The sequence below is a fragment of the Schistocerca nitens genome, chromosome 6 (assembly GCF_023898315.1).
Source record: "Schistocerca nitens isolate TAMUIC-IGC-003100 chromosome 6, iqSchNite1.1, whole genome shotgun sequence".
Taxonomy (NCBI): Eukaryota; Metazoa; Arthropoda; class Insecta; order Orthoptera; family Acrididae; genus Schistocerca; species Schistocerca nitens.
In genome coordinates this window covers 86,868,870-86,889,466 of record NC_064619.1, presented here as the reverse complement: position 1 = coordinate 86,889,466, position 20,597 = coordinate 86,868,870, and the positions used below count along the sequence as shown (strand labels likewise).

Sequence of the window (20,597 nt, the reverse complement as noted above, 5' to 3'; positions counted from 1 at the left end):
TTGTGCATCATCCCCATTTCCCCCACACTATCCTTCCCACAATGGACCCTTGCTCCATATTTCTGCACCATTTCAGAAAAGTACTCGTTTCCCTGTCTAAAACCCAGTCTCTTAATCTGTTTCTTAAATACTGTCCAAACCATGGAATCCATCCAACCTTCCAATGGCTTAACCATAAAAATTCCTTTACCTGCATCCCACCACTCCTTTCATAATGACCTCCACCTTTCAAGATCCCACCAGTCCTTGGTCGTCACAAACCTGGTCAACCACCTCTGCTCCTTCTGTACGATACTGCTACTGTGCAATCCCTGATAAATAAATCATATCACTGAAACTGAATACTTCACTCTCTGGCACCAAGAGGAGCAATCCAGACACCACCTCCAGAAGTTATCCAACCTACTGACATCCTACTGCTGCCTCGCAGCACAGCTATCCAACCCCTACACTACCCACATTGCTACACTTCATCAACCCTTCATAGCACCCAAACCCTGTCTAGTTGAATTTTTCAACTTCCCACAACCCCAAGACTCCCTACGAGCACTCCACTACATCCTGAACTGAAACAGTCCCGTAACACTGTTGTTAATATATTCACCAAAATCTTCAGCACCACAGAAGTTTCAGTCCTATCCAAAGGCCTCACTTTTAGCCCTAAACTCACATTTCACCATTTGGACTTGTCAGAGACCTACTCTCCTTCTCCTGATCCCTGCAATGGAAATACTTATATGTCATCAATCCCTCCAACGAAAGCCAACCTAATCCCAACATTGAAGCTTGCTTCTCTCAGTTCATAACACCATCGATCATCTCGCCCCCCCCCCCCCCCTTCCCCCCACCTAACCACCTGCAGGACATCTTCCAGGAATTCCTTACCCCAACTTGGCCTCAGCATCATTCACAGGTCCGTTCCTCAGAAAACCAACCTTTCAGCAGAAGAAAGGACAGGCATACAGAACCTCAAAACAAATCCCGACCTAATCATCCTACCCGCAGACAGCGGTTCTACCACTGTTGTTATGAATCACACTGACTATTTGGCCAGTAATACGATTCCTCCACCTATAAACTCTGCCAGAGAGGTCCCATCCTTGAAGTCCAACATTACATGCAATCCCTACTTAAAGCCTTAGGCACTTCCCAAACTTCTTCCCAGAATCCATTTCCCTCCTCATCCCTATGACATCGCGCACACCCACCTGCTACTTGCTCTCCAAAATTCACAAACCCAACAATCCTGGACATCCCATTGACGCTAGTTATTGTGCCCCCACTGAAGGAAATCAGCCTTCACTGACAAACACTTCCAACCAATGCCCATAATCTAGCCTCCCCCATCAAAGATACCAACTGCTTCTTTCATAGACTCATCAACCGTCCGCACTTTTTCTTCTTGGATCCCAATTTGTCACTGTTGATGACATCTCTCTCTACACAAAAATCCTTCACGCCCATGGTCTTATCACTGTTGAACACTACCTTTCCCAACGTCCTTCAGACTCCCTTATTAGCCTCCCAAAATGCCAAACCATTAATATGGCTCAGGTTTATTTATGATAGCTTCATGATCTGGACTCAGGGCCAAGGCACCCTATCTTCATTCCCACATAAGCTCAAACCTTTTCCCCCAACCGCTTCACCTGGTCCTCCTTAAACCTGTATGCCACCTTCCTGGATGCTGACCACCTCATCTCTAGTGGCTTCATCCATATCTTTGTCCACATTAAGCCCGCCAAGCACCAACAGTTCCTGCATTTCATCAGCTGTCATCCCTTTCACACCAAAATGTCCCTCCCATACAGCCTGGCCACCTGCAGAATGGATAACTGCATTGACATGAACTCCCTTGTTGATAGTCCAACCTGGAGTCTCCATTGTTTAAAAGGTTAAATTATTACTTTACAGCTGCTACAAATATATGCTTTAAGAAAATCAGTTTTGGTTTGTAATGACTTGTTATGTTTAAAGATTTGATGTTTACAATGTGTAATAGTCATTAGATTCTGTCCAACACTTATAAGTTTAATTTAGGAAATGACCCCATACTTGCTGTTACGGCAGGAATTGCCATTACTGGGAGCAACACAAAATTTCATGTACGCTTGATGGCTTTTGTGACCACTGTCCCTGAAGATAAAAATCTTCTATGTTGTTAGGCTGTGCTATGTTCTTTTCAAAGTCCTCTCATAAGATTGACATTTTGACCACCCTGCTCGGATCTTCAGGTGTTCCTGTTTAGTTGAACACTGTCAAAGACCACTGTGCATTCACTTATAAAAGGGACTATTCCTGCACTTGTTCTGAAGAAGCAAAGTTACTGGGTAAAATTTATCCGACTCTATTGGTGGGCCATTGTCATTAGGTAAGTGGCAAAAATGGGAAGAGAAAGAGAGGGGGAATGTTTACCGAAATATTATTGTCATGCCACAGAGGTATCTTCCAGTCACACTTTGTATTTCTCACACACTATGGCTGGGTATTGACTTCCTTGATGGCAGGAAGCATGAAACTGGAAGCCTATAGCCATCTCCTCTACTGAAATTTCTTCCATTCTCAAACATCTCCATCACTTCTCAGACTTTCCTTCTATAAATGTTGCTTTCTTTGGGTAGCATTAATGTATTTTTGAGATCTATACATTGGTCACAGATTTCCACTTTTTTTTTTTTTTTTTTTTTTTTTTAGTTCATATACATTTGTGTTCTTTACTCTGTTCTCTCACTGTCCTTCCAGTTTCATTACTTTGTCACAGCCACACACCACTTTGTAGACTCCTGCAGTGTGAAGGTAATCAGGTGTTTTGTGTCAGAAACAGTCCTTTATTTTGTTCTATTCGAAAAAAGTTGTCTGTATTCCATTTTCTGAAGAATGTTACTCATGCAGTCAGTAGCACTGCAAATGAACGGTAACTGTACAGAGTGAGAAGGTTGTTCCTTGTCCTTCTTAGGAACACAATTAATACTATAAAATTTGAAAGTCCTCTCTATAGACAAACCATCTTAGCCATTGACCTTCAGTGTCACTTTTTAAAAGTGCACATCTGATTCCAAGTTGTTACTGTCACTGATACAGAAGGCATGCAAAAACATAGTGCTGAGCACTGTTTGCTTCTGGGCTGCGTGGTGGTGCAAAGTAGCATCTGAATACCTTTTTAAATTTGTGGACTCTGTAATCTAGAGTACTGTCAAGTCTTTCATATGCCAACTTATCTAGGTATGGAAGACCGATCTCACTCTCTGCCTCCAAGATGAAGTTTATTTCGGAATGAACATCAGTTAAGAAACTGTGGAATCTATGAAGTTCTTCTGAACAGTGCAGCCATATACCAAATGTGTCATCCACACAGCAGAGTGAACAGGAAGCCTTTCATAGTGCATCACTTAATGTAAGTTGTTCAAAATGCTTCATAAAAATGTTAGCTCCTACTGGCGACAAAGCTGAACCCATATCAATGCCATCAGATTGTTCATAAATCTCTCCTCTTTATTTAAAATAGCTTGCAAATAAACATGATTTGATCATGTCACATATAACTGGGGCAATTTTCCAATTATATGTCTCAGTTTCCCTGATAAATGAATTGCTAAAAAGTAAGTTTGAAAGTTAATTTCATTCACTACAAGTCTCAGCAGGCATCCTTCTTTGTGTACCTTCGGTAGACCATATATTCTCGGCGTGACAACTCTTTGGGATGTCAGACTCCACAGAGCTATCCATTCTATATTTTGGCATCAGTTTTTTCAATTTTTTTATGATTCAGTTCGATGGATCAGGACCAGCCAAAAATTTGTCCATCTTCTTGTGGTATTCCACAACATTCATAAGTACTGTGTCATTTCCCTTAGCCACTCTGGCAACCACAATACTTTCATTTCTCTCGAGCTCTTAAAGAGCTTTACTTTCCTGCAGCAATACGTTGCTCTTTGGCAGTCCAACTTTCCGCATAATTCTTGGTACCTCGTGTCTTATTTCTTCCACTACAACCTTCAGAAAGAAAATAAGGGTGCTTTGATGGCATGAAAAATACTTATATGGGTATTCTCTTATATGTAGCTGACCTACACCCAGTACTGAGATAGCTCCTTCATTGAGTTCCTCTGACGAGATAATTGCCAGTACTAATTTTGGATCTAGAATGGCATCTTTCTGTGCAGTTTGTCAATTTCTTAAACTTTTCTTTTTGCTTTGTTGTACTGAAATTTGATAAACTTGTAATATGGCTGAACAATATTTTATGCACTTTATCACAGTCTTGATGTGACTCATTGTTGTTGTTGTTCTTGTTGTGGTCTTCAGTCTTGAGACTGGTTTGATGCAGCTCTCCATGCTATTCTATCCTGTGCAAGCTTCTTCATCTCCCAGTACCTACTGCAGCCTACATCCTTCTGAATCTGCTTAGTGTATTCATCTCTTTGTCTCCCTCTACGATTTTCACTCTCCATGCTGCCCTCCAATACTAAATTGGCGATCCCTCGATGTCTCAGAACATGTCCTACCAACCGATCCCTTCTTCTAGTCAAGTTGTGCCGCAAGCTCCTCTTCTCCCCAATTCTATTCAATACCTCCTCATTAGTTATGTGATCTACCCATCTAATCTTCAGCATTCTTCTGTAACACCACATTTCGAAAGCTTCTATTCTCTTCTTGTCTAAACTATTTATCATCCACGTTTCACTTCCATACATGGCTACACTCCATACAAATACTTTCAGAAACGACTTCCTGACATTTAAATCTATACTCGATGTTAACAAATTTTTCTTCTTCAGAAACGCTTTCCTTGCCACTGGCAGTCTACATTTTATATCCTCTCTACTTCGACTATCATCAGTTATTTTGCTCCCCAGCACCCGACTTAATTCGACTACATTCCAGTGACTCATTACGAACAGTAAATTTTTTTAAAAATGGTTGTAAGATAAGTCAGCAGTCATAAAATAGTATTAAAAATATAATAAAACAGTGTAGACAACATAAAATATTTTTTTAAAAAAAGAAACAGTTATCAGTTTGACCAATATCTGATCATCCTGAGACTGTTACATACTCCTTACTGACTGCTGGAGCTGGTGGCATGGAGCCACCTGCTCTTGGCTGGTGTGAATAGCAAATCTTCTTTGCTCTTCGCATCAGTCAAGAGCAGTTAGTGCTCCATGCTGCCAGCTCTGGCAGTCAGCACAGAGTACGTAACAGTCTGAGGAAAATCAGTTGTTAATTGAAATCCATCAACTTTTTTAAAGTAAAATACTTCACACAGTCCAGACTGTTTTTATTATACTTTTAATGAATAACAAAAACAATCAGGGGAGAATCAAATTGTACAAGCAAACTCCAGTCTTAGACATAAAATAAATCGATCACTACCTTATTGAAAACTACTATATAATGATGCTTGCAAAGCTGTTTGTTTGCTTAATATGAAGAATTAATTATTAAGTATTCAGATATTTAAAATAAAAAAAGAAAGGATTACCGCTTCTTCATCCAGTTGCAAATCTCCGTTATCAACAGGAATTTGATCTGAGCTGTCTGTTACCTCTTGAGTTTCGCTGTCTGCTGGAGGGGGAGGAGGAGGAGGAGGGGGAGGAGGAGGGGGTGGTGGAGGCACTGTACCATACTGGAACCAGAAGTTCTGTTGATACCGGGCATCAAAAGCTAGGTGCTGCTCATTCTGTTGACCATATGAGGCTTCCTGGCCTATATCTGTACTTTCAGACTGTTCAGCAACTTCCTGAGACTGTAAAGAGGAAGTACCACCAACAGGAAAGCATATATCTGGTGCACAATTTTTTGGAGAATTTGTTTCTTCTGTTAAAGCAAAGAAATCCTTTGGCGTGTTTGTCTCTTCATCACCTGATTCATCTTCAGAATCAGCATAGCTAAAGAGGTCTGTTGACAATTTCTTCACTGTTCCTGGTGCTTTGACAGTACGTGGTGCCACTGTAGTCTTCTTCTTCAATACATTCGGTACTAATGGACGATTTGCTTCCTTCACGGTCATGTTTTTGGGAGCAGGAAGAATTGAGAATAGCCCAGAACCCCTCTAAAAAGGAAAAAAAAAAGAAAAGTAATTATGGTGAGTACACAGTTCTCTTTTTGTTTGTTTGCTAACTTTAAATCTTTGACAAATACATATGAAGAAGCAGTGGACATTTAAATTTTAGAGTGGAGCATACAAATCTGTATGAAGGCGTACATGCGTGCCCCCCCCCCCTCCCCCAGAGAGGCTCCATGATGGATATCTCGTCAATTTCGGGCATCAATTTTCAGTCCACTACCTATAAAATTGCTCTCTGCTTCTTGCTGGTGATGTAGGATTTTAGAAGGTTTCCTGAGTCACTGATACCAATCTCAAACAGCAGATTGTTATCAATACAACTAAAAGCTAGTAAGATGACAAAATACACCTGTTGGCAAACAGTTCTTCTTTTGGCACTCTAAGATGTCATTCACAAATGCCTATTCAGATTAAACATTCTTCTGACAGTCAAACTGCCTCTTATTAATAATTCTGAAGTAGTAAAGTTGTTTGACACCCATTGTATGCAATAATTTTGTGATTACTTTTGAAAACAATAGTTATACATTTTTTAATAGTTGCTTATAATAAATACCTACCGATGATGGTTTCAGTTTTTTCGTCACTGGTTCCTCATTTTCATCATCTTTAAACTGAAATAATAATAAAAAATGCATTAAGGTGTGTTTAAATAAAAATGTTTCTTTTTCACTTTGTAAAATTTAGTCTATTTAATTTATCTTGGCCCCCCTTATACATGTAGTAGAAATAAATATGACAGATCCTCCTGTTCACAGAAGATGTAAATAAAGTATAAAGTGAAGTGTAGCAGCATTTTTAGAAACCTATATAAGTAATGATAATATTATATTAAGCTTAAGTAATAAAATAAATAGTCTTCACTTGATAGAGAAATGCTTCCATCTATGAGGCAGATGACCATTCAGCATTGGCACACATGAATGGTCATAAATAAATTAATTTATTAATTTACTTATTTATGTGTTTTGACTCATCATCATTGTCATCACCATCATCAGACATATACAGGGTGAGTCACCTAACATTACCGTTGGATATATTTCGTAAACCACATCAAATACTGACGAATCGATTCCACAGACCAAACGTGAGGAGAGGGGCTAGTGTAATTGGTTAATACAAACCATAAAAAAAAATGCACGGAAGTATGTTTTTTAACACAAACCTACGTTTTTTTAAATGGAACCCTGTTAGTTTTGCTAGCACATCTGAACATATAAACAAATACGTAATCAGTGTCGTTTGTTGCATTGTAAAATGTTAATTACATCCTGAGATATTGTAACCTAAAGTTGACGCTTGAGTACCACTCCTCCGCTGTTCGATCGTGTGTATCGGAGAGCACTGAATTACGTAGGGATCCAAAGGGAACGGTGATGGACCTTAGGTACAGAAGAGACTGGAACAGCACATTACGTCCACATGCTAACACCTTTTTATTGGTCTTTTTCACTGACGCACATGTACATTACCATGAGGGGTGAGGTACACATACACACGTGGTTTCCGTTTTCAATTACAGAGTGGAATAGAGTGTGTCCCGACATGTCAGGCCAATAGATGTTCAATGTGGTGGCCATCATTTGCTGCACACAATTACAATCTCTGGCGTAATGAATGTCGTACACGCATCAGTACATCTGGTGTAATGTCGCCGTAGGCTGCCACAATACGTTGTTTCATATCCTCTGGGGTTGTAGGCACATCACGGTACACATTCTCCCATAACGTACCCCACAGAAAGAAGTCCAGAGGTGTAAGATCAGGAGAACGGGCTGGCCAATTTATGCGTCCTCCACGTCCTATGAAACGCCTGTCGAACATCCTGTCAAGGGTCAGCCTAGTGTTAATTGCGGAATGTGCAGGTGCACCATCATGCTGATACCACATACGTCGACGCGTTTCCAGTGGGACATTTTCGAGCAATGTTGGCAGATCATTCTGTAGAAACGCGATGTATGTTGCACCTGTTTGGGCCCCTGCAATGAATGAGGACCAATGAGGTGGTCGCCAATGATTCTGCACCATACATTTACAGTCCACGGTCACTGTCGCTCTACCTGTCTGAGCCAGCGAGGATTGTCCACGGACCAGTAATGCATGTTCCGTAGATTCACTGCCCCGTGGTTTGTGAAACCCGCTTCATCGGTAAACAGGTAGAACTGCAACACATTCTCTGTTAATGCCCATTGACAAAATTGCACTCAATGATGAAAGTCATCACCATGTAATTGCTGATGTAGCGACACATGAAACGGGTGAAGGCGGTGACGATGCAGTATGCGCATGACACTACTTTGACTCAGTCCACCGGCTCTCGCAATGTCCCGTGTACTCATGTGTGGGTTCATGGCAACAGCAGCTAACACACCAACTGCACCCGCTTCTCCTGTGACGGGCCTGTTACGGACCCGTTTGCGTGCTACGACCATACCTGTTGCATACAGTTGGCGGTACATGTTTTGCAATGTGCGGCACGTTGGTTGCTCTCTGTCCGTGTACCGTTCTGCATACACCCTGCAGGCTTCAGCTGCATTTCGTCGACACTCGCCATAGATGAATATCATCTCCGCCTTTTCAGAGTTCGGATATACCATGGTCACAGTTCCTACAACACTACACTATCACAGACGTCTGGTAACATGGTGTACTACAGTTGGTCTGCGTGCGGAGACAAATGCAGAATAACAATAGCAGCAAGCGCTACATGAGGATACTGCAACAGCTAGACCAAACCACAACAGTGCACTACAGCCACACTTGTAAACACAGTCGTCATCGTAAACATGTCCCTGCAGATGCTGCTCGACGACCGTGGTCCGTGTTTGTTACAACACGCAACTGAACGCCGGCGGTTTCAAGTGTCAACTTTAGGTTACAATATCTCCAGATGCAATTAACATTTTACAATGCAACAAATGGCACTGATTACGTATTTGTTTATATGTTCAGATGTGCTAACAAAACTAACGTGATTCCATTTTTAAAAAACGTAGGTTTGTGTTAAAGAACATACTTTCGTGCATTTTTGTATGGTTTGTATTAAACAATTACACTAGCCCCTCTCCTCACGTTCGGTCTGTGGAATCGGTTCGTCAGTATTTGATGTGGTTTACGAAATATATCCAACGGTAACGTTAGGTGACTCACCCTGTATGTATAAAATTAATGGAAAAACAATCTCAATTGCAATGGTTATCTTATTTAAAATGAACGGTTTCAGACTAGTCTTAGGCCATCTCCAGATTAACACTGTCATCTGAAGTTGACCTCAGTCACTGAAACTGTTCATATATGTGGTAAAAACAAAGAAATACAAAATAAAAAAAATTGCCTCTGGAAAACATATGCACTGTGGACAGCAGTTTTCACCAATACTTACAATGAAGTAAGAAAACAAGCCACACAAAAGTGTGCACGTAAGTTCCTGAAAATAGAGGTCTCATATATGCGGAGCCAGCTGCCAAATTGTAATTATTAGCAGCTGACATTCCATATGAAATCTGTATATTTTGTTACATTTATTTATCTTCAATTTGTACATTACTAATTGACATTTTTATAGTTTTACACTTGGTGGTTTGTCCATGGCTTTCAAGAGTTCACATAATACATAAACAATATGTTCTTTCTATGGTATCCTAGTAGGTACATTCATTGACAACCACCTGTTGTCTGTTTTGTTGCTAATGCCATCTGTTGACAGCATCTTGTTTTTCCTTAGCACACTCCTTTCTTGATGTACAGTTAATTTGGCTTCTGGCTCCACATTTATGAGAGCTATGTTTTCAGAACCTTATGTGCCCACTTTTGTGTGGCTTGTTTTTGTACTTCAGTGTAAGCATTGATGGAAACTGTGCTCCACAGCGCATATATTTTCCAAAGGCTTCTTTTTATTTTGTACTTCTTTATTTTCACCACAGCTATATCTGATGATGTATCAAAACGTATCACACGTCAATAAATTAATTTGTGACCAAGACCCTTCGGTTTCATTGTGTGCCAAATAAATTATCAGGGAAACATTAACAAAAAAAATGTGTTTTTTCCATCTAGCACACAAAAATTTTAATTAAACAGCAGAAAATTGTACAAATACACACAAATTTTGTTAGGCATTGAACAATTTACAATACACATTTATGGTTTTTCTTTGCTAATAAACTTGAATGTCACTAGCATATTATTTTCAAAATTGAACCTTTATCAAAGTTAAGTCTCAAAGGCATCAAAATTAAACACTATCAGCCACTAAGATCCAATGTACAATCCGAATTCACACAGCAGCAAGCACATGACAGAAAAAGTATATATTCTGTTATCCCTGTACATCTTTCGGTTATTGATATTAAAAGATGTATCGCTGGTTGTTGCTGCTGCTGTAGTCTTCAGTCCAAAGATTGGTTTGATGCAGCTCTACACACTACTCTATCTTGTCCAAGCCTCTTCATCTTTGCATAATTATTACAACATACATCTATTTGAACCTGCTTGCTGCATTCAAGTCTTGGTGTTGTCCTACAATTTTTATTCCCCACACTTCTTCCATTACCAAATTGATGATTACTTGTTACCTCAGGATATGTCCTATCAACTGCTCACTTCAGTTAGTCAAGTTTAGCCACAAATTTATTTTTTCCCTAACTTGATGCAGTTATTCAATCTTATTATCTAGTTTCAAAATTAATGTTGTCAATAACTCTTCTATTCACCAGATCCAACCCAGCTATCACACATGAAGAAAAGGTAATAGGGATATGACAGTTTAGAACCAGGGGTACTATCATTTAATAACATATATAGAAGAAAGTATGAAATGGCGCTTACTATGAACATTTTCAGCATTTTATATTTGAGTATCAAATGTCTGTATCAATTCTAAAACAAATTGTTATGTGTTTTAAAATGTGCATCCAACTGCAGCAAGTCACATCACTTTGTACACCACATAGCATTTCTGAGGAATAAATAATGAAGCATTTAAATTATGTGGTAAATTAAAGTGGATGGTTTCATGTAAAGGAGATTGTGAATACCATTATGATAAATTCTTGCTTCTTCTTTCAGTCACAACACACACAAGTGACATGCTTTTTATTTAACCAGTTATAGAATAAGTGTCGTGCGCCCTCTGTTCTGCCAAAACATGAATTTAGACATCAAAAATTACTAAATGGGTAGCAATAAAACACAGAAATAAGTAGAACCAAGTTTTCCTTCTTCAGAGTTAACCAGTGAAAAGCAGCTGGGTGTGCAAATTGAAGGCAATAAATAAAAATAAAGAAATGCGTAAGCTTATGATCCTAAGTTCAAACAAACATAACAGTAAGATTAGAATACTATCTGTAAGTTCTTTCTCTCTTTTCATTCCCAATTTGGCTACAGGACATGGAAATCTTTATTCCTGTGGTGCATATTCTTTTAATTTAATTTAATCCCCCCCCCCCCCTCTTTTGCCTATATATACCGCTCTTTCAGTGCAGTAACATAAAACCCCTGGTGAAATACACATGGAGGATTGGGTAAACACTAAATTGACAAAACAATATGCAGCAGACAGTAATGGTAGAAGAGGATGTGGCAAAAGTTACATTATAGTGCTGATTTTCCCTCAGTGAAGTAACGAGACGATAGCCAGTAATCGTTTCTACCAACGGCATGGACATAGCAATACATTGTGCCAAATGGAAAAATTGTAACTCATGTGCCACAATAACCATAGAAAACCTATTTACACTAAACAAAACAGGCTGTCAGCACAAATCATAGCGCAAGGGTCAAATCCTTGGTACAGTCTTTATAAATTAGACATACCAGCTGTCATAAAATCATCTAAGTGAATATACATTTGAAGTTGGTACTGGTCAAATCCAGTCGGAAGTCTGTTGCCATATATAATGCACAACTAACACACAAGTATAAGCGGTGTGGAATATCTACAGGCCACTGTTTGTGAACCGAGACGGAGCCTCTGAAATTGACTAGGAATGTGCAAATACAAGTCCTTGAATGACATCATCAACTACTGTTACAGCTGAAACATATATGTCCTTTAAACTAAAGATGTCAATTGTTAATGAAGGCAAGGTGAGTACTGCTACACCATGTGTACTTTTTGTAGAGTAAATTATTTGATTTGAAGTCCGAAATGTTTGTGAATGTTGTCTGAAGAGGAAATATACATTGCATACATATAAAGGAACATTGCTGTTAAGAACCAGTGTGGTACTGGATGTAAAGGACTGACACATAATTGCTGAAAAAGAATTGAATATAAATCTGATGGTGAACATATACTTTGTAAAATAATCTGGGTCTGAAAGAGAAAGTAAAAGTAAATAATATTCTGTCAAGGAAAAAATTATTGCACAATGTTGCTCCCTCGTACATGTTGTGTGAATTTCTTGAACTGGTCAAAGCAGTAATATGGCTGTGATGGTAGAAATTAACAGTGCACAATATGCAAATTAAGGCAGTATACACAAACTAAAACACACACACATGTCTTGAAGGCAGCACAATGTATTCACACATGATCCATATTACCCAAAATTTTGATATAAAACAATTTTAGTTTTACATTATATTACATTAATACTTGTTCCATAGATCACGAATACGACATTTCATAATGATGTGGAACGTGTCAGTTTAACACAAGTTTTCTTTACACAATATAACATTTTTTTTCCAGTTACTACTTTATATCTAGAAAGTCATCTATTGAGTAGGAGTTGGCATTCAAAAATTCTTTTAATTTGTTTTTAAATATTGTTTGGCTATCTGTCAGACTTTTAATGCTAGCTGGCAAATGACCAAATATTTTTGTGGCAGCATAATTCATCTCTTCCTGAGCCAAAGTCAGATTTAACACTGAATAGTGGAGATCACCCTTTCTTCTAGTGTTGTAGCTATGCACTTCACTATTATTTTTGAATTGGGATGGGTTATTAATAACAAATTTCATAAGTGAATATATGTATTGAGAAGCTACTGTGAATATCCCAAATTCCTTAAATAAAAGTCTGCAATGTGATCTTGGGTGGGCTCCAGCTATTATTCTAATTCCATGCTTTTGTGTAATGAATACTTTTTCTCTTAGTGATGAATTACCCCATTAGGAGAAAGAGTATATATGCTTTTATAAAATGGTGATAAATAAAAAACTGATATCGCTCAAGAGTGGTGCATGTTATGTAAATTCTGAGAGCACAACCACTTATGAGCATAAAATGCATTTGCCATGTTTGTAGGTAGTAGCATTCTAATGTGTTTTACTATCTTAGGCATTCCACATACATTTGTGCAACATCTTTTTTTATTGTTTTCACAGGAACTAGTATGTCTTCAATTATTTGTTGGGTCTCAAAATGACGGACAAGAAAATTCTGCATCAGTCCACGTCGAGTGTCAATATTTAACACATCAGTGGGCTTGGTAATTTTGCATTTACAAAAGTCAAGGAGCGGGGTAAAGTGCATACATACAAAGATGTCAAGAGTGCCACGTGGTTACATTGAAACAGATGAAACTTGAGCACTGGATTATGTCATCACTTGATTTCACTTCTGTTCAGATTCTCAGTTATGCTGTTGTAAAATTAGAAAACAAAATGAATAATACTCCTCTACATAGTTATGTTCATTCCTACCTCATAATATTTCTTTAAGAGATCTGTAAATAGCTGGAGGAGGGGAGGGTGTAAGGGGGAGGGTCTACTTGATCAGTTGTCCAATCAACTGCTCATACAGCAATCCATAAAAGGTACCAAAGGCAGCTTTAGGAATTACCTGAAAAATTAGTTGACTGAGAGAGTGATGTTATGTAATATATCAGATTTTTCTGTTAAGTGTGAAGGAAATTACTTTAATACTAATTAGTCATACATGTTGCAAAGAATCTTGAGGTCACCACCACTCAATCACATACTGATATCAATTTTCTTAATTTTCATTTTTAAGATTGCTGGCCCTACAAACTCTATAAGGAGTTGTACTTCACAGCCAATTAAAGGGCAAAAATGTCTGAAATTTCTGTGCATCATTAACTTGCAGTTACTATATTAACGTATGGGCACTCCAGGCTATCCATGGCTCAGTCCATGCCCCCCCCCCCCCCCCCCCTGCATTGCAAAAATTTCTGTCACTAAAGTGAGGGCAAGTTTTCCATTGAGCAAACTCGTGTAGAGAACGCTCTGCAGATGCCTGTACGCAGCCTGGTGAATATCGCCTGGAGAGTGCTCACTTTAGCATATCCTGCAGTGTGCGTGCCACACACTCCTGACAATAATTCTCACTAATGATGATTGTAAGTGTGTCTCACAATTTACTACTGAGAGCTCTCCTGGATGGACGGCAAATTTAGAGCTTGTCTCTGAGTGAAACTGTGGATCAATGTGGAAACATGATGGACACTGTGTTAATACTATATTTAACTTCTTGTTCATGTCATATTGACTTCCTAAATATCTCCTCAATATGATGAGTCGTTGTACTTACTTATTCCATTATAGTACTTATTCAAGATACATTACTAGCAAATAGGTTCCATCAGTTCTTCTTTGAATAAAAAATACATTCCATTTATTGTGGATAGTGAACTGCAACTGCGATTTAAATTGACAGTTTATGTACTAGGAAATGCAACTATTTGCTTTCTTGAAGCAGAACAGAATACATTTAAAGCAAGCAGCAATGATCTATGAATATTCGGTTAGAATTCCACAAAAATTAAGTGAGCCACAACTTACTTCAGACAATGCCGGAACAGTAATTTTCACTGGTTGTTTCCTTGGTATATCTTGATCAGGTGTCTCAGTTAACTTGTTGTCCACTTCATATTTTAACGCTTTTGACTTGGGTGCAGGTAATGAAGAAAATAAACCCGATGCAGGTGCCTCATCATTTATTTCATTTGACTCACTCAGTTTCTTCTTCTCAAAGACAGTTTCTTCTGATACTTCAACAGAACTGATTGTATTATTTTCTGATGGATGATCAATGCTTTCAAATTCAGAGTTATTTTTTGTTTTCACTGAATTGTCCTTTTCATCTTCGTCACCACTCTCATCACTGCTACCGTAAGCTACCAGTGACATGGTGTATCTACGGTAGCAAAAATAGCGAACAATTAACAAAGACACATCTGAACTGATCTCTAACAAACATATTATGCATTCTTAGATATACATATCTCATAAATCCACATCATAACACTATTCTGTATACGACCCGTGGAACATATGAGAACAAAAAAGGAGCCAAATTCTCTGGTCATTTATACAGAACAGAGTTCAACAGATTACCTAAACAGAGCCTAAAATACCTTTAGAAAAAGAAGTCAAGACACTCAGGCAGGGACAGTTTTAGAATGAAAGTGTTACAGGAGGAAGGTTTCCAAGGCAAGAAGGAAAACAGAAGAGGTTTAAAATGAACTGAAGAGAGGAAGAACCAACACTGTGAAAGGCTGAAGGAATACTGGAGAGAAGGGAAGAGAAAACACCAGAATATGAAGAAATGAAATCAACAACCATATAACAAAACTAAAACAATACAAACGTAACACAAAAATGGAAGTAAAAATATTATATGGCGAAGATGCTGATGCTGAGTCACAGATAGGCACTTAAAAAAGACTACCTAAAAAAAGCCTTCGGCCAGTAAGGCCTTCATCAAAAATAGAGCCCCCCCCCCCCAAAAAACACACACACACACACACACACACACACACACACACACACACACAAGACTGCCGTCTCAGGCAACTGAAGCCACACTGCGAGCAACAGCACCAGTGCATGATGGGAGTGGCGACTGGGTGGGGGTACGGAGGAGGCTGGGATGGGGAGGGGGAGGGATAGTAGGGTAGGGACAGTGGACAGTTCAGTGCTGCTGGGGAATACGCAGGGACGTGTTGGAGAGAGGGTCGGGCAGCTATGTGTAATCGAGGGGTTCGACAAAGGGCAAGGAAAATTTGGGGAGGGGAGGGGGGGGGGGGGTTTAGTGGAAAAGGAGAGAAGTAAAAAGACTGGGTGTGATAGTGGAATGAGGGCTGTGAAGTGCTGCAATGGGAACACAGAAGAGGCTTGATGGGTGACAACAATGACTGACAAAGGTTGGGGTCAGGAGGTTTACGGGAATGTAGGATATATTGCGGGGAAAGCTCCCACCTGCGCAATTCAGAAAATCTGGTGTTGGTGGGTAGGATCCATATGGCATAGGCTGTGAAGCAGTCATTGAAATGAAGGATATCATGTTTGGCAGCGTGTTCAGCCAAGAAACAAGTGGACCACCCTGTTGCAGAGCATGCTGTCAAACATGACATCCTTCGTTTCAATGACTACTTCACAGCCCGTACCATATGGATCCTTCCCACAACTATCAGCTTTTCTGAATTGGACAGGTGGGAACTTTCCCTGCAATATATCCTGCGTTCCCATAACCCTTCTGGCCTCAACCTTCGTTAGTCAATGTCCTCACCCATCCAGCCCCTTCCCTGTTTCCATTGCAGCACTACACAGCCCTCATTCAACTATCACACCCAGTCTTTTTACTTCTCTCCCTTTCTGCTAACCCTGCCCTACTCTCCCCACCTCTCCCCTGCCCTCCATCTAACCTCCTGACTGCACATAGCTGCCCTTCTCTCTCTCCACCTCGTCCCTGCACACTCCCCAGCAGCACTGCACTGTCTGCCACACCTACCCTACTATCCCTCTCCCTCTTTCTTGAGCATCACGCACTTGGTGTGTTGTCTGTTTTGTAGGTACATGCAGCATCTTGTCTAATGTGAGTGGCTGCAACCCAACAACACAGCCTATGACCACCGCAATCTGTCAATGACAAAGTTATTTTAATCAGAGTATAATGGGAAATTGAGGTAGTGAATTCATCACACTAGGAAAGGAACTTAAATCTGCAGAGATTGTAATTGGAGCTGCACATGTGGGAGGGCTTAGTATCGAGGGTGTACATTTATGACTGGATCGTCCCCTGTTGACCCCCTAGTCACCACCATACACAAATGAGAGCTTGCAAGGAAACCTCGACTTGCTAGCACGTATGTTGCCCTAACATACTGTCACCACTGGAGGAGTCTTTAACTGTCTGATAATCAACTGCAGTAATTCGAGTTTGGTAGACTTTAAGTGGTGGGCATCCTGCAAAATAATACTAAATGCCTTCTTTGGAATCTACTGAGAACAGACAGTTCCAAAGCCCACTCACTATGGAAATATGTTTGATATATTGACAATAATTTTGGTTATATGTCAGCACCATCAGTAGCACCGAAGCTGGTGTTGAGACACTGAAGGATGAACAGGAAGTGAAATGGATCATCAAGGCTGACAGAGAAAATTAAATGTATGGCAGCAAAGTAAAAGCAGAATTGTTTCACACCATTTTGCTGTCTTCCTCTGCAAAGGAAAATCTGGGAGTAAAGCCCCAGTTTAACTCACACACTGCTGCAAAGGTGAGTGATCAGATATTAGTGTTAGTGGCCCTGGAAAAACAGCTGAAACTACTAAAACTGAGAAAGGTACCAGGGCCTGTTGGAAACCCTGTCAGATTTTATACATAATTTGCATCTGTGGTAGAAACTCTTTTAACCATATTGTAGATCCTGTGAATAAAAAATCTTTGCTTAGCAGTTGGAAGAAAGCACTGGTCATGCCTATACACAATAACGGTAGCATAAGTGATGCACAAAACTGATTTTCAATACCTTTGATGTCCATAAGTTGAAGAATCTTAGCACATATTCTAAGCTGTGACATAATGGAGTATCTAAAACAGAATGAGCTATTCCATGTGAATCAGCACAGATTCCAAAAACATATGTTTTGGCAAACTCTATTTGTGATTTTCTGGCATGACATCCTGAAAGCCATAGATCAAGGCAGTCAGTTACAGGTAGATGCAGTATTTTCCAACTTCTGAAAAGAATTTGACTCACTCCCACACCAACGCTTATCAATGAAAGTACAGCTAAGCAGGGTATCAGATGGAATTTGCGACAAGATTGAGGGTTTCTTGTAGGGAGGATGCAGCATATTATCTCACAAGTGATAGCCATCAACAGTTGTAAAAGTAACTTCAGATATGCCCCAGTTGAATGAGTTGGGACCCGTACTGATCATGTTGCATATTATTGACCTTATAGAAAGTAGTAACATCAGACTTTTTGTTGACAATGTAGTTTACTTAAATGAAGTACTGCTTGCAAAAAGCTGGACAAATATTTTGTCAGATCTTAATAAGATTTTAAAGTGGTGTAGAGATTGCCCACTTGCTTGGGTCTACTTGAGCGTTTGATGCCACTCATCTGCTTTGACGCGTAATGTAACTGTGTGTGACATTATGGTGGCATGGTGTGTTTAAAATGGAACACGTTTCTGGAAGGCATGCTGGAGTATACCATGGCATGTTCTAGTGAGGAACGCTGCTGTTTTAAAATTGTTTGTGAATGTTGTTAATGCTATCAGACTTCTTTAGTGCTGTGTGTGATAATACTGAAAGAGTTTGTGGTGGATTGTTAGTGAGTTATTTTGATGTTAGATTTGGTTTTGTTTTTCGATTTAATCTATGGTGTGTTGCTTATGGTTGGAGATTTAATTTTGTTTTGTTGTTTGTTAGTTATAGGTGTGACAATGAAGCAGATGCATAGTCTCTGCATGTCACAACTGGGGATGACTTGCAGAGCATGATTAAATTCACACAATTATACAGTTTAACTGCTGAGTTTGTGAAGTGTTACATTTGTGGAGAAGGTGTGAGATTGACAACAGTTGCTGCACCTCGGACCAGCAACTAGTATATGTGGCATTGTCCATGGGACAACATATGACATTCCATCCAGAGGGCTTCCTAGCTTAAGGAGTCTAGGTTTGCCATTCAGGAGATTGTGTTGATGACCTACCATTTTTTTGATCACAATTTGAATAAGTCAACTTGCACAAACACCTAGATGTAACAATTATTAGAGACATGAAACTGAATGGCACATAGGTTCAATAAAAGGTATAGGAAGTAGGAGACTTCAGTTCTTGTATAGGATACTGGTAACTGCAATCAGTCAACAAAGGAGAGTGCTTACAAAACACTTATGTGGCCCACCTTAAAATATTGTACAAGGGTGTGGGACCCATACCAAATAAGACTATCAGAATATATTGAATGTATACAAAGAATAGTAGGAATGTCTGCAGATTTGTTTGGACTATGGAAGGTGTCATGGAGACGCTGGAAAACCTGAACTGGCAGATGCTTGATGCCAAACACCAACTATCCAACAAATTCAAGAATCAGTATTAAGTGATGAATTCAAAACTGAATTACAAACCCCAATGTACTGCTGCCACAGGCACCACAAACATATGATTAGTCTAACAATATTATGAGAAGGAAAGTTGCTGCTCACCATACAGCAGAGATGCTGAGTCGCAGATAAGCACAACAAAAAGACTCTCACAATTAAATCTTTCGGCCATTAACGCCTTTGTCAACAAACAATAGACAAAAATATGCAAACATACTCACTCACGTAAACACAACTCACAAACACAACTGCAGTCTCATGCAACTGAAACCACACTGCGAACAGCAGCACCAGTGCATGATGGGAGTGGCGACTGGGTGGGGGTAATGAGGAGGTTGGGGTGGAGGAGGGGGGGGGGGGAGAGGGATAGTATGGTGGGGATGGTGAACAGTGAAGTCCTGCAGATTAGACGGAGGTCAGGGGAGTGGTGAGGAGGGGTTGGGGGTGGGGGGTGCGGGGAAGGTAGCGGAAAAGGAGAGAAATAAAAAGACTGGGTGTGGTGGTGTAATGACGGCAGTGTTGTGCTGGGATGGGAACAGGAAAGGGGCTGGATGGGAGAGGACAGTGACTAACAAAGGTTGAGGCCAGGAGGGTTACGGGAATGTAGGATGTATTGCAGGGAAAGTTCCCATCTGCGCAACTCAAAAAAGCTGGTGTTGATGGGAAGGATCCATATGGCACAGGCTGTGAGGCAATCATTGAAATGAAGGATATCATGTTTGGAAGCATGTACAGCAACAGGGCGGTCCACGTGTTTCTTGGCCACAGTTTGTCAGTGGCCATTCATGCGGACAGACAGCTTGTTGGTTGCCATGCCTACATAGAAAGCAGCACAGTGGTTGCAGCTTAGCTTGTAGACCACATGACTGGTTTCAAAGGTAACCCTGCCTTTGATGGAATAGGTGATGTTAGTGACCTGACTGGAGCAGGTGATGGTGGGAGGATGTACGGGACAGGTCTTGCATCTGGGTCTGCTACAGGAGTATGAGCCTAGCTCATGGGAGAGGGTACATGGTAACATATTCGCAATCAGAGAACTCTGCAAATGCAAAGCCACTTTGAAAATACAAGATAAGTGCTGGGGCCAAGGGCAGCAGATCAGTACAAAGGGTTCAAGGACCATTATCAATTTAACTGGAAAGGAACTGGACGAGGCAACAATATCCGAGCTGTCAAAAGGATTAAGTTTTGCCTCAGTTCCCACCATATTACC

At 40.0% G+C, this 20,597-nt stretch overlaps 1 protein-coding gene across 3 annotated transcripts in view; it reads right to left on the bottom strand.

Moving 5' to 3' along the window:
* The window catches only part of LOC126262844 (proline-rich protein PRCC), an 89,455-nt gene that overhangs the window by 65,009 nt on the left and 3,849 nt on the right, over nucleotides 1–20,597 (bottom strand). For all 3 annotated transcript variants that reach the window (XM_049959707.1, XM_049959709.1, XM_049959708.1), the window contains 3 exons: nucleotides 14,820–15,174; nucleotides 6,628–6,681; nucleotides 5,483–6,052 (listed from right to left, as the gene is read on the bottom strand). In XM_049959707.1, coding sequence (XP_049815664.1) covers nucleotides 5,483–6,052; nucleotides 6,628–6,681; nucleotides 14,820–15,167 — 972 coding nt within the window. In that variant the 5' untranslated portion in view covers nucleotides 15,168–15,174. The remainder of the gene's footprint in view (nucleotides 1–5,482; nucleotides 6,053–6,627; nucleotides 6,682–14,819; nucleotides 15,175–20,597) is intronic.